The sequence below is a fragment of the Sus scrofa genome, chromosome 1 (genome assembly GCF_054392235.1).
Source record: "Sus scrofa isolate SSC_HxYL_T2T_F1_AM1 chromosome 1, Sscrofa_HxYL_maternal_Yorkshire_Landrace_v2.0, whole genome shotgun sequence".
Classification (NCBI taxonomy): Eukaryota; Metazoa; Chordata; class Mammalia; order Artiodactyla; family Suidae; genus Sus; species Sus scrofa.
The window spans coordinates 252,446,777-252,468,590 of record NC_139383.1 but is presented as its reverse complement, the minus strand read 5'-3'; the positions used below and the strand labels follow the sequence as shown (position 1 = coordinate 252,468,590).

At 41.4% G+C, this 21,814-nt stretch overlaps 1 protein-coding gene across 3 annotated transcripts in view; it reads right to left on the bottom strand.

Moving 5' to 3' along the window:
- Window positions 1-575: 575 nt before the first annotated feature.
- The window catches only part of NR4A3 (nuclear receptor subfamily 4 group A member 3), a 41,868-nt gene continuing 20,629 nt past the window's right edge, over window positions 576-21,814 (bottom strand). For 2 of the 3 annotated variants that reach the window (XM_021083198.2, XM_013993694.3), the window contains 3 exons: window positions 19,576-19,775; window positions 16,903-17,081; window positions 578-3,868 (listed from right to left, as the gene is read on the bottom strand). In XM_021083198.2, coding sequence (XP_020938857.1) covers window positions 3,621-3,868; window positions 16,903-17,081; window positions 19,576-19,775 — 627 coding nt within the window. In that variant the 3' untranslated portion in view covers window positions 578-3,620. 3 annotated transcript variants of the gene reach the window in all.

Sequence of the window (21,814 nt, the reverse complement as noted above, 5' to 3'; positions counted from 1 at the left end):
ACAAAAAAACTGCATTTTTGTACTTAACTCAGAATTTATGATGTTTGGGGTAGAGGTGAATAAAAGTTGCATTTGCATGCTCAGAGAGGGGTTACTAAACAATGTAGTAGGAATGGCTTCAGCAGAGAATACCACTCAATCTTTGAGAACTCTAAGCTTGATTCCTGTAAAATCTGGTGCATAAACAACTGATATCCCTTCATCTTGGTATAAAATTAAATCCTTCATACCCCTAAATGATACTTTCAGGCAACAAAGTGTTGGCTCCACTTAAATTATACACAGTTGAAAGAAAAACAGCTTCATACACTGTGCATGTTTGTACCTTCTCAAAGCACCCAACTGTGCTTTGCCTGCAGGAAGCAGTCAATAAATGGTTATTGAATTTAGACTGTCTTCCTCCCAATCAGTGAGGTTTAATATATCTCCAATTCAGAATGCCCATTAATTTTTCAGCATTAGTAAGCCTTTTAAAAAAATCCATTTGGGATCTGTTTAAGAGTTCACAGCAAATACTATTATGTAAAAGATTAAGAAATTACTGTTAAATGAAGCATGCTTATTCACCACACCAGTAGCCATTGATAAAATGTAATTTAATTTAATCATTTAAATTTACATTGTTAATGTACAAGAGCATTTCTTTCAAACACAGGTTAACACACACTAAAGAGCAACGCTGTTAGAGGAGCAGAGAAACTTTGGAAAACTCTGCTGTCTGAAATAAAAGCAAGGCACTCTCCATTAACAGCTGGTGGATTCCTGATTTCTGCCCAAAGAAGGCATGTTCACACTGAGAGAGCTCTCCCACAAGGGAAGAATCACCTGCTTTAATTCTTGCTGTCCTCTTCTGAGCTAGTCTGGTCATCCACTCTGTATAAACTTGTGTGTCAACATTAAGACAAAAAGAAAAAAGAGAGTTGAATTGATAGATGACTTGGGGGGGCTCTCATAGTTGTAATAACTATGGAAGACAGAAGAACACTGGCTATAATCTTTATTTTCAGCACTAGTGCCTGGACCTATAAGTAAAAACCTTCTTCATTCCTTCCAACCAATCAATATCAGCTAAAAAGTCTTTTCCTTAAATCTGATGGGTGTAAAAATAAAAAGTGACAGCATTTCTCCAGGGCTCTGTTTTTTTCTTTTGTTTTTCCTTTACAGACATGACAAAAACAAAAAACAAAAACCGATTAAGATTTCAAAACTTAACAGTGCACAAAAGGGTTATGTATGCACAGTATTTCTAATTTATTCAAATTCAATTTGAATTTGGTCTGAAGCTAACTCGTATGAAATGTTAGCTCTCCTGATATTTAATAATGTTCATTATGTTTGCATATAAGCTCAAAAATTACTGCAAAGTTACTGCTTTACTCACGGTAAAATGTACATATTACTGGTTATTTTTAAAAGCCTGTTTTCCTACAGATGCAGTAAAGTGAGTAAAAAGACTGTGGCAAGGAGAATTAGGTCCTGGTCTTGATTCTGTTACCAGCTCTTTGTCCTTGGTTAACCCTTTGCCCTTTGCTGGGCCCCAATTTCCTCCTCTATGAATTTTAGTGTGTGGGGGTGGACTAGTTGACAAGGCAGGCCCCTTTTAAATCTAACATTCTGAGATCCTAACATTCCAGATCCTATCATCTTGATATAAAAATAATAATCTTTCATAAAAGCTCACACAAACATAATGATCAAATATCAGAATGAATTTTGGGAAAAAAACATACATGATTTTGCTATCTGGGTTATTCATTGCAGCAATTAGGCAATTCATTTGGCATTTGTTTGATTGTATAATTTAATGACAATATAAACAGCATAGTTTTGTTATTTTTCCTTTAAAAAGACTAAAGCAAAAATGATTCAGAGCTAACAAAAACTACTATGACATCAGTTTGACATTCAAAGTTTGTTTCTTAGCAAAATGACCAAAGATATTTTGACTTGATACAGAGTATATAATATAAAGACTTTTAGACCTAAAAATCTTCAAACATCATTTGAATTTAGCAAAACGTAAGCAAAATTTTAATATCAAAGTGCTAAACAGTACTGCCTTAAAAGTCACTGCAAATGAACCGTAAAATAACTGCATGGGAAGTAACATTTATTGTACAAATGGTTAATAAAAAGACACATTATAAATATATATGTAACTTGCTATATTTATATATATATTTGCTTATTTAATTTCTAATTGGTGTATCCAAATTCACTGTGAACACCCCATTTAAGTACTCTGTAACTCAGCTTCCAGGAGCTGGTGGTCTTGCAATAAATACAGGCAAAGCTATTACAATATAACGTGCATACAAATGTTTATACAAATAAAGGACACTATGCAACAAATTATCTCATAATAATATGGCATTAACAGTATAAACATACAAAAGGGAGTACGAACACGGAATGTTGAAACGCAGCCCACTAATCCTTTCTAGTACTCACATTCACACTAATTTTTTAATAAGAATCACTTGCTCTCCAAAATTGTCTCTTTAACTGATAATAAAAATTAAATTATATATATTTAAAAAACTTATTATCCCTGGTGCTTACCCTGTATGATCCATTCTTACTTATTTGCATGTTCTTATCTTGGGGTCAAACACTTGAAATTCACTGAATGCTCTTGGGGCTTCTGAATGAATGTGTCAGTCTGTTACCATAATTGAAGCAAGTTTAGGGAAATCTGGCTGGATTTATAGAAAGCGACAAAAAAAGCTGTACGTAACCCCTCATATAATCTGAGCCCCTTTCAAAGCAGCTCAGGGCAGGGACCCGGATCCATCAAGAACGGCCAAAAATCTTGGATGGACCACGTCTCAGAAGAGTTCTATGGGTCAGGTGGACAACGCCTCTGCTAGGAAAATTAGCATGTGTCATTTGCTATCATGACTGCCTCCTTTATTTCCATATAAAATAAAGGAGAGTTAATAAACAAGACTTAGTAAGACAGCACTTTAAAAATTGCACTTGTATATGGAAGCGAAAAGCCATTATCATTTTGCTATGTCCGATTTATAGGTAATCCTCCTTCTTTTACCATTTGTTAAAATAAATGAAGAAGGAAATTAGGAAGAGGGAATTTCTGCTTTTTTTGCACCACATATGTACCCTTGATACAAGAAGTATATTCTAAAGGGATCAATCTCAAACACACCCTACCCTGGCAAACAACCCTTGGCTGTTCTTGTTTTTAAATACAAATCAACTATAACTGTATTCCCCAGAAAGAGTTTTAAAACAGTTACATTATCCTTTTTTTTTTTTTTTTTTTCCTGCTGGGATAGCATCGTCCAAAAGTGCTTTGTTAGCAATTTCTTAGAAAACCCTCATGAACTATACCCCCCTCCCACCCCAACCCCAAAGCCTAAATATAAAACACAACCCCAACACAATACTCTGTAAGTTTTCTGGCTTTCAGTCATAAGGAAAAGTGCCAGAAAAAAAAAAAAAAAAAAAAAAGAAGAAGAAGAAGAAGTCTTTTATTTCTACAGGAGCTGCTTTTTCTCTTAAGGAAGGACAGAAAATGGTAGATGTCCAGACCCATTCCTTTGCCGCTTAGCAAGTGGCTGCTAGCAGATGAAGCAGCTCCCTGCTCAGGCTGCTCCTGCTCAGAAAGGCAGGGTATCTAGGAAGAGCTTGTCGATGATGGAAGGTGGAGACACCAAGTCTTCCAGCTTTAGGTAGAAGATGCGCTGGAGGCCCAGGGTGCAGATCTTCCGCAGTTCCACCAGGGCACGCAGGACCTTGGGCTCGGTGGGCTCCAAAGCCTGTCCCTTACTCTGGTGCTCTTTTAAGCTGCTTGTGATCTTGTTGCATAGCTCCTCCACTCTCTTTGGTTCTTTTAACCCATGTCGTTCTGCAGAGGGATAGGAGAGGGCAAATTTAGGAGGCAGTTATTTCTTAAAAAACTTTTGAATCCTTAATGGAGGACTGTGTCCTGTTCTGCTAGTTGGATGGCATTTTATAGTCAAAGTGCTCTCCCTCTTAGAGGTAATTCATGGCCTTTGGTGTCAAACAGCACAGGAATTGAATTTCAATTCTGTCACTTACTCACAGTGTACTCTTGAGTAAGTCTCAACTTCTGAGCCCATTTTCTCATAAAATGAAATTAACAATCATGCCCAATTCAGGGGTTCTGGGAGGACCAGCTTGGGGGAATTACTCAGATGAAGCGCACAGTTCCTGGCACATAGCCACAATGAATGGCAGGGTGGTTATTATTTTGCATGCATTATCTGACCGATAAGGAAATTGGGGCTCACCAAACAACTTTTTTTCAGAGTGACATGGAAACATATCCAGGCAAATTAATTAACCCATCTTGACAGACTTCCTTGATGAGGGGTCCCTAAGTTCCATTTGCTAATGAAGAGGCTAACTCCCAAGATTGGATACAAAGTACATTCTTTGTACCTTGTACATGAACCATTCTTCATGCTAACCAGCACTGAGAAGAATCCAGATTTTCCTTTCCTTGTTTCTTCCTCCCTCTACTCCCACCCCCGACTTCAAAACATCTGATGTACACTGGCACTCTCTACAAAGTATACATGTTTCCCCGCTGTGGAAATGGAAAAGTCAAAGAGAAGGGAAGAGGCCCAGCAGGAGGCAGTGCAAGTAGTTTACAACGTGGCAAGATGTGAACACCAATATCTTATATTTTATAAAACAATATGTAAAAATAGTACCCATGTTAAATATTATGATCTCTCTCTTTTTTTTTTTTGTATATAAGGTTAAATGTTTTTCCCAAAGTCACCCAGTTGCTAAAAGCTGGGATTTGAGCCCAGTCTTCTGAAGCAGATTCTATCCTCTTGCTCCAGAGTAATGCTGAATCTTGCAAAGGGAAGGAAGCCTGACATCTAGGACAGATAGTTCAGTTTGCTCTCTCTTAGCATCTAGATATTAGAGCCTCTGTCCTGAGAAAAGAGCCTGGCCCAGATTATCTCAAAGTTTTCATCCCTCAGTATATTTACACATAAAATAATAATTCTCGAGAGATGGAGACATCCATTCAATGGGAAATCAGGTATTAGCCTTTAATTTTTCCTATATTACTTTTTTTAAGTTGGGAATATTTTTCAAGAAAAGTTAATTACAAAAGTCACCAGAAAAATGAAGCAACTATCCAGACATATTTTTCTCTCTTGCTCTAAATAAAAGGAAGCCCAGGGAGTTCCCTGGTGGCCTAGCAGTTAAGGATCCAGTGTTATCACTACTGTGGCTCAGTAGGTTCAATCTCTGGCCTGGGAATATCTGCAAGCAGTAGGTGCAGCCACTAAAAAAAAAAAAACAGAGGTCCAGGAACCAGGAGATCTGCATTCTTCTGCAGCTCGGCTAGTTATATATGACTTGGGTGAGTGAATTCCTGTCTAGGGCCCACACGAAAACATAGAGGTTGGATTTAATGACCCCTAAAGTCCCTTCCACCTCTGATATATATTTGCATGTATTTATAATTATATTAAAATATAATTATTTTATATAAAAAACAGATTGGGGTTCCTAATTGGTCTAGGGCTCAACATCCTCCTGGGGAAATGGGAATTACAGGTGGGAGCTACACAAGTCTTTGTTGTAGTCTTCTCCATGTCTTCCTGTGTTTCTTACATATTACATGATAAATTAAAAGAAAAAGTGTAATTATAATAAAACCCATCTAACAAGGGTTATTGTGAGACTCAGCTAAGATGATGCCACACAGAAGTGTTCTGCCAACTGTAGAGCGCTACAAGCATTGCACAGTCAGCACCTAAGATAATACCCAACACATGGCAAATGGTTGGCAATTGCAGGGTCAAACAAAGGTGATAGAGTTTTCTGACTTCCAAGCTTTGCAGTGAAGGATTTTGCTTTCCCCTAGGAAACTACTAGCTAATCAGGTCCCGTGCAAACCTGTCCTTTATGTTGTATCTTTACTGAGCACACAGTCCCCTTGTTTTAGTCTCAGAAGAAGTGTACTTCAACTGCAATGGTGCTCTGCCTGAAGTTTTATTTCTCCCCATCCCCCTGCCTGCTGCCAAAATGAAAAAAGCAGACTGCAAGTTTAGCAGTAAATTTCTAGAGCTATAAAGTGTTCATAGCCTCTGACCAACTAATCCCACACTTGTGAATTTATCTGAAGGAAACATTCAATGGAAGGATAACACTGTCTGTGTGAAGACATCTGGGGCAGCATTACCTGTTTTTAAAAAATGGAAAAAGATAAGGGGAAGAAGAACACTGTTAAGTAAAAAAATAGTATGTCCTCGTAATGGAAGATTCTGTAGACATCAAAAAGGACAAATATGAAGGCTATGAAACAACATGGAAAAATATATAATATCCCATTAAATAAAGAATAGAATATAAAATAAGATCTAAGCTGTGATTACATCTATGCAAAAATTATTTATGCATTTAGAGAAGGATGAAAGGAAGCAGAAAAGTGAAAATATTCATGAGATTGTCAGATAACTCTTCTCCTTTCTTTTAAAATATCCAGGATAATACTGTTGGTAGAATAATCAATGTTAAAGGAGAACAAACTGGGATTTGGTCCCTTGTGAAGCCCTTTAGTTGCTGTAACATGATCAAATGGTCATCTTGCTTTTTTTTTTTTTTGTCTTTGTAGCACCACACCTGTGGCATGTGGAAGTTCCCAGGCTAGGGGTTGAATCTGAGCTGTAGCTGCCAGCCTATGCCACAGCCAGAGCAACACTGGATCAGAGCCGCGTCTGTGACCTACACCACAGCTCATGTCAACACCAGATCGTTAACCCACTGAGGAGGGCCAGGGATTGAACCCACAACCCCTTGGATACTAGTTGGGTTCATTAACTGCTGAGCCATGATGGGAACGCCTCATCTTGCTGATAGTAAATTGTATTAAATACTGAAATATATCAAATTAGGTTGGTAACCCAGGAAGAATTCCTTTTCCCAGAATAAAATAGCAATCCACTGATTTAAGCTTTCCTTTCCTTTCAGTGCCTCGTGTCTTGCATTATATTCAAGAACCCATATTCATTATTAGGATAAAGAATGATCAACGCGTGGGCTGGATTTTAGGAGGGGTTGATTATAGAACCTTGTAACCAGACTGTCTCATGGCCAAACTCACAGAAGGTGCCTGGGAGTTTTCCCTGCTCTCCAACCAGTTGTGACTGCTCAATAACTATGGCAACCATTATTTATTCAGTGAATTCAAGTGGAGATCGATACCTCCTGCCAGCTGGATCAACCCTAGGCCTGGAATTCCTTGAGGAATTCAGAGACACTCCTGTTAAAAGCCAAAGGCACCTTCTTTGTTGTTTTGAACAGCTACTGGATTTGTGGCTTCTTTACTCTTTCAAAAGGGCTGAGATAAAATTCAGTCTCCATGCAAACTACTGCCAGCAGCCAGCAAGATTTTCAAATTGCTAGGGAGTTACTAAGTGTCTGGGACCTTCTTAGTAACTTGAAATTCCTTGAAATCCCAACCACTGATATTTTAGTTTAAGGGATCCCCTTTCTCCTTGTATCTTGGTATAAACATGGTTGCAGACCTGATATACAAAGAGTTCATAAATTCTGGGGGCAAATCAGACATTTGGGTTTTCTCTCTTCCTAGAGAATTATACACAGCTTTGTCTACCATTAAACAAAACAAGCTTCTCAGGATTTCTTGCATTTTGAGCTACATCATTTTAATCCAATACTTCAGTATTTTAACTCAGTTTTATGTGAGTTTTAAACTCAGAACTTTAAAATACAACTTACAGAAATTTTTACAAAATGGATGTATATGTCATAACTGTAGAATATATGAATGAGAAAGAATCTGAATCATTTAGTTCAAACTTTCTCCTAAGACAAAAATCTCTGCTACAAGACACCACAAAGGGGATGCCTGCTACTAGCTGGGCTGGGAGTTCACTATCACCCTGAAAATAAAAATATATTTCATAGCCCTTTACATTATACTTTTTTACTCAGATTATTTTATTGTAGCCTCACAAAAACCCTATAAACTACACAGGGCAAAGATGATTCTTATTTAATGACTAAGAAGCTTAAGGGGCAGAGACTGAAGTGATTTGCCCCGATTCAAAATGAAAAAGTGGCTAATTTCTTTCACTGTGAGTCTAGAGATATTTCCATTATACCTGGTTGCCTTAAAGATTGTTAGAATGTTCTTTCTATTCCTGAGATGAACTCAGCTTCCCTGTAACTCCCTCCTACTGTCTGTGTACCTAATTAGCTAATTGATTAATTACTTCTTTCAACAAATATTTGAGTATCTCTTCTGTGCCAAGCAATGGTATAGCCACTGGGGTTAGAGCAGTGAACAAAGCAGAGAGACAACAGATCACACTCCTAACCTGTATGGTGTTAGCCTATAAAGACACTGCTGGATTCATATGCATTTCAGCTATCTAAAGACATTCCTATGTATTTTAGCTATTTTAGACATCTCTGCTGAGAGAAAGGAAGGGAGGTAGCAGGGAGGAGGAGAGAGGAAAGAGGGAGAGAGGGAGAAGGGAGGAAAGGGAGCTAGAGAAGGGGGATAGATGGATTGGGTGAAATAATAAAGCTATTTAGGTTTGTGTTCATGTTCTTCCCTCTTCACCCAGTTAAGATCTATTCATCCTTTAGATCGCAGATCAAATATTTCTCCAAGGAAGCTTCCCTTTTCACTCCTAGTCTAGATCATGTTCTCCTACGGCACTCTGTTTTTTCCCTTTGAAGAATACAACAGATTGAAGTTAGATATTTATGTGATGACTGCCTGCCTCCTCCACTAGATGTGCGCTCCATGGGCATGGATTGTATTTGTTCACGGCTGTATCTCCTCACTGAGCCTACTACATAGGAGACACCCAGTGAATAGCTGCCAAGTGATTATGTTAAGGAGGGTCAAGGACCTGTAAAATACATCAAATGAATACTAAATAAGTGGATTGTTCAGAATAAATATATAAGGTGGGCGTTATTAAGAAGCTAACAACAGTAAAGAATGTAAACTCTAAAAACTACCACATCAGAAGTTTTGTAACCAGATTTCTGGGATGCAAAGCCTCACTCTGTCATTTATTAGATGGGTGACTTTGGCTCTGTTTCCACATTTAAAAAATAGAGCAAATAATGATGCCTGTCTCTTGAGTTACTATGAGAGTTAAATGAATGAAGACATGTGAAGTATTTGGGACACTGCCTGGCATATAATAAGTACTAAACAAATATTAGCAAGTAGCCTCTATATCCTAAACTCAACTTTCCCTTCAACTTTCCTTCAGATCATCCACTTCTGAGCTGGCCTATTACTGAATGCACAATCCTCCCCATCACTCTCACAGTCATCTTGAACAATTCCTTACCCCAAACCCAGGGTCATCATACTTAATCCACTGCAAGAACTCTGGTTATCATCTCTGTGCTGTTCCTTGCATCTATTTCCTCTCAATCTCACTGCCTCCAGACCATGCTTTGAATGTCTGTTACCCATATTATTTTAATAGCTTTTACCTGGCCTCTCAGCTTCCCATCTCTGCTGTAATCCATCTTAGGTACTTCCAAATCTATTTACTAAAGAACTTTATTCTTTTTTTTTTTTTTTTTTGTCTTTTGTCGTTGTTGTTGTTGCTATTTCTTGGGCCGCTCCCGCGGCATATGGAGGTTCCCAGGCTAGGGGTTGAATCGGAGCTGTAGCCACCGGCCTACACCAGAGCCACAGCAACGCGGGATCCGAGCCGCGTCTGCAACCTACACCACAGCTCACGGCAACGCCGGATCGTTAACCCACTGAGCAAGGGCAGGGACCGAACCCGCAACCTCATGGTTCCTAGTCGGATTCGTTAACCACTGCGCCACGACGGGAACTCCTATTTACTAAAGAACTTTAAATTAATAACACATGTAGAAGCCTTGCTACACTTCCTGGCACTGGGTATTTTTAAATTGTAGCTATCATTAATTTCATGGGATCCAATTACTGACAGGTTCCCTCGTCCCTTGCTACTCAAGAGTGGCCCCTGGATCAGCAGCGTCAATATCACCTGGCAGCTTGTTCAAAATGCAGAATCACAGGCCTTGCCCGAGATCTACCTAGTCAGAATCTGCAATTTAATAAGATGCATGCACATGAAAGCTGGAGAAGTTATTGTCAACCCTAAATCCCCATAAGATGCTTCATCCAATCACCACCTAGTGTTTATTTAGTTTCCATTTGTAAACTTCACTAGTCAAAGCAGTAACTCATTTCCCATGACTGCTTATTCTAATTTCGAGTAGTTCTATTAGAAAGTTTTCTTGCATTGAGCTAGATTTCGCCTTCTCTTAGTCTCCACTTCTGCCTCTTAGGCTCACACAAGAAATGCCAAATCCTCTTCCTCATGGAATGGGGGAGGAGATGAAGCAAAGGGTGATGATACCATCAAGAGCCACAATAAGGAAAAGCAATTTCTTCTGATTTTGAGGAGGTCTTGGCATAGGCCAACCCAGTGACAATAATACAGGTCCAGCCAAAGGGGAAGGAGAAGAGGGTTCCTGGGGAGAGATGTGTGTGTAACTCAAACACCAACTAACAAACAGGACTTCTTGCTCGGAGCTTCATGTCCTAAGAACACGTCCTTCTCACGCCCTAATAACATCTTTATGGATGGGTAGTCCCAGAGACACTGAGCCCACTCTGATCAGGAAGTCACTAGTCAGTCAGCAACCCATACTTAGGCTGTAATAGTGCTTTTCAGTCTGTATGTCTTTGATTTATTAGAGCAGGTATCTATTTCCCCAACGAGACCACAGACTTTGAGGATAAGGAATTTTATGCCGGGGACATAGTAGATGCTCAATAAATATTGCCGAGTCAATCTGAATTGAAGTAAGGTAGTTCTTAGGACTTTAGACTATTCTCTAATAACAAAGCGGTGGGCTACCTATAGAATTGTATCTATATATATCTATACATTTATTCCCCTCCCCCAGCATTCCTGAAACTGCCTCTTTCAGGAAAGCAATTCATTCGCTCCCTAACTAAATCACTGCAATAAACAAATAAATAAATGAAATAAAAAAGTAAAGCAGTGGGCTAAAAATAATTCAGATTTTCCTAATTTGGGAGACTTTCTGCTATTCACATTCATTCAACCAATATTTGCCTTGTGCCAGACACCTTTCAATGCTAAAGTAATTATAAAGATGAATAAGACTCTCCCTGCCCTTAAACCCTGAGTCCAGCTGGAAAGAAGGAAGACACAAAGAAATGACTTAATGTGATGTGCATAAACAATTGCAGGGATGCATGAACATTTTTATGGATTCTTAGAACTTCTAGCTCTTCTTGGAAGTAGAACCCTTACCATTTAGGATAATAATAATGAAGGTTTGTCTAATATTTTTTCTCTGCAAAGTACACATTAGTTCATTCAATCTTTTTAAGAAACCTGCAAGTAGACATCATTATCCCTGTGGAAAAATGAGAAAACTGAGACCCAGAGAGGGTAAGGAACTTGCCCAACACTGCACAGGTAGGAAGCAAGCCGGGTGAAGACTTGAACTCAGCCCTCCAATCTCCAAATCCCATGATAACACATACCCCTTTTCAAAAGAATGACATTGCTCTGCCAAGTTTTACACTTGGTTTTCCTGTAGTGTAGCTGATGGCTATATATGATATAAAAACAGGGTAACCAGGTAACCATTTAGAATGAACAGAGGAGCTCTAGTGGAGGGTGTGGCATGATCAGCCAGCTGCTCGGTCTTGCCTTGTCACTGTTTCACTGCTTTCTGCCCCAGGTTCTGCCTTCCCTCCTCCTTCTCAGTCTCAGAATTCATATTCCCATAAGATCAGGAAAAAGACTTATAGAAGGAAAAGAGCCATTTTCTATCTGATAGAAGACATGAGTAGGGAAAATAAAGCCATGGAGGACATTCTTCTGCAAAATGGCATTTGGACACTCAAGATTCCCTTTACTATCTGGTCTAAAACTGCCTTTCCGATCTTATTGTACTTTTTTTTTTTTTTTTTGTCATTTTAGGGCTGAGCCCACGGAATATGGAGGTTCCCAGGCTAGGGGTCTAATCGGAGCTATAGCTGTCAGCCTTTGCCACCGCCACAGCAACACCAGATCCAAGCCACCTCTGCAACCTACACCACAGCTCACAGCAACGCCAGATCCTTAACCCACGGAGCAAGGCCAGGGATCGAACCTGCAACCTCATGGTTCCTAGTCAGATTTGTTTCTGCTGTGCCATGATGGGAACTCCTTTCCGATCTTATTTATTTCCCTTTTTACTATATGGGAAATGCACTTTACTCCAAGTTTAGATCATAATACTAGGCCCTAGAGTAAATATTACGTACAATCAACTCTTTCCCTGAAAATTCGTTAAATTTCCCAAAAGTGCCAGACATGTTCTCAGCGCTCACCCCCAGAAGCAGAGAGACTATGGCCCACAGCGGATTCATGTCTTCTCGCTCAGGCTCACTCTAGGACATACAGTGTAATTACATCAAGTGTAATAGCTTGCAATCTTTTAATTTTTCTGTTGTTTCTACTAAGTTTATATATATGATTTAACACATACATAATGCAACTCCACCACACCTTCTTTTCCCCAAAATGTGCTCAAGTGTTCTGCTGCCATGCCTTTGCTTTGTTGTTTCCTTGATCTGGAATGTCCTTCTTCTAAATGGTCCCATTTCTTGATGCCATCTCCTTGGGAAGCCATTCATGACCAGTACCTCCACTTTTCCTCCTCCCCCACCAAAATGCTAGCAGTAATCTGGACTTCCCCTGAAGTGAATCTACCTTTTTTAAGGACCCAAGCATGCACCACCATACACTGAGTTCATTATATCATCATCATATATGACTTCCTTGTATACCATCCACTTTCTGACAGCAGAATTCACACATGGCTTTTCTTTGTGTCCCGAGGGACGGCCGCTGTGCCTTACATAGAGTAGGTACTCAATATTTAGTTAATGAATGTGTACTAAGAAAATGGTAATTCCACACTAACTTTCTATTTGGGGGGCTTCTTATGTATTAAACACAATTATCTGCAATTAGATATTATGTCATTGGTATTCCATCAGAAGCAAAGCATTTCCACTACTCCTAAGTCAGGGATGGAGCACTGGAAAAGGAAATGTTTAGGGTCGACGAACTGGGAACCTAAAAACAGTTGACAACCACAACTGTGGGGAACTCCCTTTTACTGTGTGAAAGGAGAATGATCTGAAAAAAACCATTTCCTGCCCCACCTTACCACCTAGTTTTTCACAAGGGCACAGAGAGAGAGGTTGAGGAAGAAGGAAAAAAAAAGGATTAAAAAAAAAATCCCTGTTTGTGCAAACTACCAATACTGTCCAAGTTTTTAATAACTTTCCTGGAAGCAAGACTGGTTATACTTCTAACCCCCATTTCCTTTTCATGAGTTCTGTGCGATTTAGGAGCAGACAATTTGGGGATGAATTTTCTGATGCCAAAAGCCCAACTGATATTACACAATCACCCTTTACGATTAGCGGCGCTTATTCAGAAGGCAAGATTTCACAGAAGCCCATATTCAAATCAAAGTTAATATCCACAACAATGTGCACTGCTTCTGCCCAGGCACTGCCTTTTCTGCCATTTCCTGATGCTTTCACACATTTCAAACCCCCTCCCAACCAGCACATCACAAAGAGAGTTCTGCGAGATCCAGAAAGGAGAAAAGCCTTATTTTTCTGGGGTGTTTTAACCACAGCACCTATAACAACTGGCTCTGCACAGGCTGCAGGACCAAGCAGCAACTGGAACCACCACCCCATCTAGGACTAGGCCCACCATGAATGCCGGGTAAGTACAGTTAACCTCCTGTAATACTACTGTCCTTTTTTAAGCCTCTCTCAAGCATCCAAGGAGATAGTCACTGAACACACTGCCTTCTAAGGCCACTACCTCTTTCCTCAGGCCGCTGAGTTTGATTTCAGACTGCCTAAGGTTTGAGGAAGGGGCAAGCATGCGCTTAATTTGAGAGAGTCTTTACCACTGACCTTCCAGGATGGAACATAGGTGGGAAGAGTGCCTAACCTGAATTCAGTTCGGCTATAAGACAAACTTATTTTTTTGTAATCCTTACTGCCACCCGAGGGAATAGATGTTATTATCCTCATTTTACAGATGGGGAAACTGAAGTTCAGGGAAATCAAATGCATTTCTCAATAGTATGTACTTATTAAATATAGGACCACAGATTCAAACCTGGGGGTGCTGGCCTCCAATATCCATGCAACTTCTGTCATGCCAAATTTGACTCCTTCCTGAGCAAGTCTCTACATAAATGGGCAGCGGCTGAGCAGCTATAACTGCCAGATACACAGCAAAGTGGAGACAGATACAGGACTGGCACCACCTTTCCCTGATTCCTACTCTGTATTCTCTGCACTGCACTGCCAGTCTCTCCAGGTTGGGACTGCCTGGCACCCACATGCCATGACCTCATTGTGGTCTATTAATTTCTATTTAAAGCATAAAACAAAAAAAGATGTAGGCCTCAGGGCCTCCTCTTAAACCACAACTCTCACACCTGGACTTTTCCCTCGCAGTCTCTTCCCTGCTAAAAATCTGTGCTTAGAACTAGCTGTCAGTAGCACTGTCTAAAATGCAAGGCTGGCCATGATGCTGGTCTGGTCAAAACTTTCTGTGGATCCCCTCTCCTCTCGAGATAAACTCCAACCTTCTCACCTACGCGTGAAAAGTTCTTCATGCCCTGCTCCACCCTAAGCTATCACATCAGTCTCATTTCCCATCACTCTGCTTTTTTTTAGACATTTCCTTCCTGAAAGGTATGACAGCCATATTTTCAACAGCTGTAGCAAATTTTTATTGATACTGAGAATTCTCACTCTTTCCATTTTAGCCTGGAGATACCGTCTGCTTTTATCAAAGATCAGCTCATGCTATCTCTTTTGAGAAGAGCACCTCCCACCACAGGTCTCTCAGGGCTTTGTACATACCCTCACATCTCTAACACGGCACTCAGCACCTTGTATCACATGGATTCTTTTGCATGTTCTATCTCCTCCAGGGATGTATGTTATCATCTCTGAAAACCCACTGACTTGCTGCAGAGTACTTAGATCAGAGAACACTTGTTGGTTAATGAGACTCAACACCCATTTCCATAGAGATGTGGCAATGTGCTGGCTTTATTTACTGATTTGTTTGGCCATGCCCACAGCTTGCAGAAGTTCCAGAGCCAGGGATTGAACCTGCGCCATGGCAGTGACCCAAGCCACAGCAGTGACAAGGCAAGATCCTTAACCTGCTGAGCCAGCAGGGAAGTCTTGGCTTTATTTACGGCAAGCAAAGCCTGACTAGTTTTTGTGCCTGTTTTTTAAAATTAACTAAATTTCATACTTTCTGGTTTTGAAAGTTTAACTGTCCTAGGAAGAGTTGAATGGTTTTAAAATTGAACTGAAGAACTTGAGGTGAAAGGTAGCCTTTGAACCAATTTCATTCCAGTCTTTCTGGAGTAATATGTTTGTGCCTTAAATGTGCTTACTTTGTTTAGGTGCTCCCTTACTATGCCATTTGAAAGCCCTCTAAATCAAATCCATACTCTTAGAGACTGTGGTTGTTTTTGTTTTGTTAATGGCTCCCCTGGAAGTCTCTGGCAGCCCTCACCAAATGAAGGGAGTTTCTCCTCCAGGACCAAAGCTCAGGAGGAGTCAGGTTCTACTTAGAATACTGAGGAAACATGCTGGTGTCCTGCTCCTCCCATAGCACATGACTGTGCTTCTCTTGGCCTTCACATAAAATGCTAAACAATGAACCAGCCTAGTCTCTTCTAACTTTAACTAAAAGGAGGTGTCCCAAGAAAGTGCATGTAAACAACGTACATTTCTGATGCATCAGAAAGAAGGGTCTGTCTGTGCCACAGGATGCATTTGGTCCTCTGTGAAACTCATCATCTGCCCAAAAAACACGTTTTCCACAGCGAAGAGAGTATCAAGAATCTGAAACTTAATCCTCACTCCAATAGCCTAGCCTGCACTTGGGTCTTGATGAAAAGGATGGGAGGTGAACCCCAAGACTGGCTAGCCTTTTCTGGAACCTCCACCTACTATCACTGCCTCACCAGGCCCTGGTCTGATCAAGAAGGATGAGATCCAGTAGGAAACTCTGAAAGTGTGAAGGGGCAAAGGGGAGCTGGGGCCTGGAGCCTCAAGCAGCCACAGGGAGACGTATCCCTTCTTTTATTCACCATGCCTTTTCCTTTCTTCCTCTTCCTCTCTCAATCTGCCTTGGAATCTTTTATCTTCCAAAAGATGGAGAGGGAGAGACATCTAGGGGGAGAAAGGCATTAACGTAGAAGTTGAATATGTTTCGAGCTTCTGGCTTTAACCTTTAAAAAATGCTGAGTTGAACCATTTTTGCTTTATATGAATATCTATTTTCCTCAGTCCCCTGCCAATCAAAATTGCTAAATAAAGTTGTAAATACATACAGGTGTGTTTTACGTGGCGTAGCTCTTTGGGTTACGAGACAAGAAAGGGGAAAAGGGGAAGACTCCACTCTCTGCCACAGGAACAGTCGGGTTAAGGTAATCTTCCTCCAAAACCCCCTGTAAAAATAACCCTGAACCAGCCAGTCCGAGTGTCCACAGAGCTCCTATAGAAATTTAGATTTTCATATACTGAATTTGTTGACAATAAACAATCCAGTAGACTAGGAATCCTCTTTCCCGGAAGTTCGTGACAACAAGTTGCAGATGTACGTCTCTTGGTTTAAACTAGGGTAAACTTAGCAGATTTCACAAAAGTGGCAGTCTTTTTCCTAACTGCCTGTGTATGTAACAGCCAAAGCCAGAGTCTACCTTAAGCCAGGAAAGGAGAGAAAGAGAGACACGGTTCCTTCAGGTATGCCAGGTAGGGCTTACCTGTGATCATGCTCAGTGCTGACAGGCAGGCTAAGGCTTGGATATCAAGGTTCAGGCTCTGCAAACGTAAGGAAAAGTCTTTAATGGAGTCGAGCCACTCCCCAAATCCACGAAGGCACTGAAGTCGATGCAGGACAAGTCCATTGCAGAACACAAACTTATCTTCAGCAGTGTTTGACCTATGAGAAAAAGTTGGGGTGGGGAGGGAGAGAGAGAGAGATGGATTGAATAAGTCTGTTCTGTCCTATGGGATAACATCAAAACACACAGGCACCCACACAGCCTTGGGGCAGTGTTCAAAACCCAGTGTGTTGCTGTGAAACCTGCCTGGACACCCTCAATGAACAGGACTCTGCCCCTGGGATAAACAACCGCCACCACGTGTCTGCTAATTTCCTTGCTGAGCATCAGCCCTGGGGATGTCTGGGTTATGGCATCTGCTCTCCAATTGCAGAAGCAGTTGCTGGCTGGCCCTGGGATGGGACATGAGGAGTAGGCAGTCGTGGATGGTGGAAGTGAAGCCCAGTGTCCTGTCTCTGCAGTGAACACGTGACTGTTCCATTTAGTGCTCCTTCACCAGGACTTCCCTTTCATTTTCTTAAATGTCAAAAACTGATAAGGCCCGAGGCTAGACACTACAATTCCATTGTGCAGACTCTAAAAACACCCAGTCCCTGCAAGTCCCAGAAGTCAATCACACTGTAAAATGGTCTAAAGTAAGAAGAGCCCTTGTTTTGCACTCCGTTCTCTGCTTTAAACAATGGGGCTGCTGAAAGAAGGGCTATTTCTAAGTCTGGACTGATGGTTTATGTTAAATGCATAACCATCCCATTCTTTTCTCATGTAAGAAACCTGGAACTTCTAAGTTAGCACCACTTTGCGGTAGGGCCGTGGGCACTCTAATCTTTCTGAGTTTCCTTTTCCTTTTCCATAAAACAGGAATTCTAATTGCTACCTCCAAAGAATGTTGTGGGAATTAAATACAATAAAGGATCTGAAAGCCTGTGCACAGTGTTTGGTATATAAAAGGAACCCAGAGAGTATTAAGTTTAACCAGTCCTGAATTCTAGGGGGTCCTTACCTTAATCTTAACTTTCCTTTAATTTTCAGATCTCTTACCACATACTTATCTCCCTTGGCCTACTGCATTAACAACTTAATGTCCTTTTAACTGTGCTTCTTAGATGAATAGCTTCATTCATTCATTCATTCATTCACTCAGCAAGCACTTCCCCAAGCACAAAGTCTATGCCATCCCTTAGACAGACACTGGAGCACATCTGGTGAATAGGGTGTGTATGGTGCCTGCCCTCAAAGAGCTTATCACCTACTTAATCCTTTGCTTCCGTCACACTGCTGGCTCAGCTAGGCTCCTGTACACACAGGACTGACTGCAGTTATGCTAACGACTGGCAGTCAATTACAATTTCACCTTGGTCTCTCAAACAGATTCTTCCAAAGAGGCAAACATGGGACAGAATGATTCAATCTCAGGGTTTAAAACTGGACCTCAGACCACCAGCATCAGAATCAATGGAGCATGACTTAAAAATGCAGATTTTGGAGTTCCCGTCATGGTGCAGTGGTTAACGAATCTGACTAGGAACCATGAAGTTGCGGGTTCAGTCCCTGTCCTTGCTCAGTGGGTTAACGATCTGGCGTTGCCGTGAGCTGTGGTGTAGGTTGCAGACGCGGCTCGGATCCCGCGTTGCTGTGGCTCTGGCGTAGGCCAGGGGCTACAGCTCCGATTCGACCCCTAGCCTGGGAACCTCCATATGCCACGGGAGTGGCCCAAAGAAATAGCAAAAAGACCAAAAAAAAAAAAAAAAAATGCAGATTTCTGGACTTCCTTCAAGGTAGATCCAAACCAAAATAGCTTGGATTGAGGCATGGGAATTTGCACTTTAAATGAGAGTTTCTAGTAACATAGTATGAAACAGGGGAGGGGGTAATAGGGACAAGAGAGCGGGGAAAGATGATTTTTCCTCTAATATTGGTTAAATGTTGATACCGTCTCCTATAAAAATATAACTGAAAGAAAGCAAGGAAGATAGAATTTAAAATGCGACATGAAGGCTTTATGAGAGATCCCAGGTTCCAGCTTTCTGAGTAATCCATTCTTCTTTGTGTTTGGTATCACTATGTATGATAAGTTGAACCAAATCTCTGATCCAGAAGCTCTTCTCTTGTAGTACAAACTGGGGCTTGAGAAGCTCTGGCAACTCTTCAGTGCCCTATCTGGTATACCAGGACAGTAACTTGTTAAATAGAAACCTGGGAGGTAAATTCAATGTTCCAAACAAATACTTGCTCCCAGGAAATACCTTATGCCTCATGAGAATCTTCCTGGAATCACAGAATGCTGGAATTGCCAGGGGCTTCAAGCCAACCTCCTCATTTTACAAAGAAGGAAACTAGATATCCAAAGAGGCAAGTGACCTGCCCAGGGTCTTACAGCAAGTCCCTGTGAGAACTGAGACTAGAGCCCAGGAATCCTGGCTACCAGCCCAGTGCTCCACCCACTGCTCAGTCTTTTAATGCCTGGTCATATATATGAAATATGACATAATGAAGTCCTTCTTGAGCAAACTTTTCACCAACGACTTAGAAACATGGCAGGTTTCACTCACACTTCTTCAAAGGAAGGAGTGGACTGAAGGAAGATAAAATTACCTGATGGAAAGTCTGAGAACAAACAGCTCCAAAAAGGCTGATTCTATAAGTAATGTCTGATCTTCTTTAGGGAGATCAGTAAATCCAGGAATCTTTTCTGCCCAGCTTCTGGATACGTCAATGGAGGCTGTGAGAAGGTTGTAGAACTGTTGTACATGCTCAGCATCTGTGCCTGCAGCGGCCTGGTCAGCGGGGCAGTACTAGAATGCAAACCATGGATATTTTATCTCAGTTCAAAAGGGATAACAACATCATTTGCAAATTGGCTCTTTCAAGATTGTCACTGCTTAAATCCTTACTTTTAGGTCCCACAGTTTAGTTTATAAACTTTTTGCATTCATGCATTCAGTCTCATTGGATTTGAACAATAGCCCTGTGACATAAACAGAGTGAATTCTCTTAGGCAAAGAAATTTGCTTAAGTCCCATTAGTGTAGTGGTTTTCAACCCTGACTGTAATCATCTGGGGAGCTTTAAAAAACACTCCTGTCTGGGTCACAGCTACAGAGATTCTAATTTAACTGTTCTGGGATGGGGACTGGTCATCAGGAATTTTAAAAGCTCCCCAGGTGCTTCCAAAGGCCTGCCAGTGCTGTGAACCGATACCCCAGGGGGTTGTGTCTTCGAGAGCCTCCATTAACCCCTGGTTTTTAAACTGTGGTCCCTGGACCAGCATCATCAGCAACATTTGGGAATGTGTTAGAAATGAAATCTCCAGCCCTGCCCCAGACCGACGAATCAGAAACTCTGAGGGTAGGCCCAAGAAACTGTTTTATTAAGATCTCTGGGTGGAGCTCCTCCTGTGGCTCAATGGGTTATGAAGCCGTCTAGTATCTGTGAGGATGAAGGTTCGATCCCTTGGCCTCACTCCATAGGTTAAGGATCTGGTTTTGCCACAAGCTGTGGTGTGGACTGCAGACACGGCTCAGATCCCACGTGGCTGTGTCTGTGGCGTAGGCTGGCAGCTGCATCTCTGATTCGACTCCTAGCCTGGGAACTTCCATATGCCGCAGGCGTGGCCCTAAAAAGAGAGGGAAACAAAAAGATCTCTGGGTGAATTCTCATCCACAATGATGGTTGGGAATCAGGGAATTAACCAATAGGAGAACGGAATGATTTTTGCTTGCCGTGGATGAATCTCTGAGAGAGAAAACAAGCAAGGAAGGGGTGGGGGAGGAGTGCCTCCTTGGCAGGGCCCAGGCAGCTGTGTGCCATCAGACTCAACGTGTGGCTGCTTCAAGTGATGAAAATTAAATAAAATTTAAAATTCAGTTCCTCAGTCACACTAGCCATCTTTCAAGTGCTCAATAGCCCCATGGGGTGTAGAACATTTCTATCACGGCAGAACATTCTATTGGACAGCATTGATTGAGAGGGCCCCCAGGAGAAGAAGCATACAAGCAGGAATAAAGTCGCTACCCAGCTTTTGGATATTCTGGTAAAGTCAGGGTTTCGCTTGAATCATTGGAGGAAAATCTTTCCTGCTTCAGGCAGGAAGATTGATACAACAAAATAATAATCAAGGAACAACCAGCAATACAGAGACTTAAGAGATGTGCAAAAACATTCCTGTAAACATGCACATCATTGCCTTCATGCTAATACCGCTGAGTGTGCTTTTGTGTCTCTTTTCTCAGTTGATTCTCCAGGGGCATGGATTTTTTTTTTTTTTTTTTTTTTTTGTCTTTTGTTATTGTTGCTATTTCTTGGGCCGCTCCCGCGGCATATGGAGGTTCCCAGGCTAGGGGTTGAATCGGAGCTGTAGCCACCGGCCTACGCCAGAGCCACAGCAACTCGGGATCCGAGCCACGTCTGCAACCTTCACCACAGCTCACGGCAACGCCGGATCGTTAACCCACTGAGCAAGGGCAGGGACCGAACCCACAACCTCATGGTTCCTAGTCGGATTCGTTAACCACTGCGCCACGACGGGAACTCCCAGGGGCATGGATTTTAATCCTTATTTTACAGATGAGGAAACTGAGGCTCAAACAGGCTAAGAGACTTTCCCAAGTTATACAAGCAACAGTAATACAGCCAAGACTTAAACCTGACCCTGTGATTTCCAATCCTACACCTCCTGGCTGTTGATGGGTCTGATGTTACCAGCCAGGGGCCATAGAATAGTTTTAAAAAGTATTTGCCTTTGCTCTAATTGGAGTTTTCCATGTACATATTCATATGGTCCCATAGTTTGTCAACACAGTGACTGACACATAAATGACCCTCAATAAACAGTT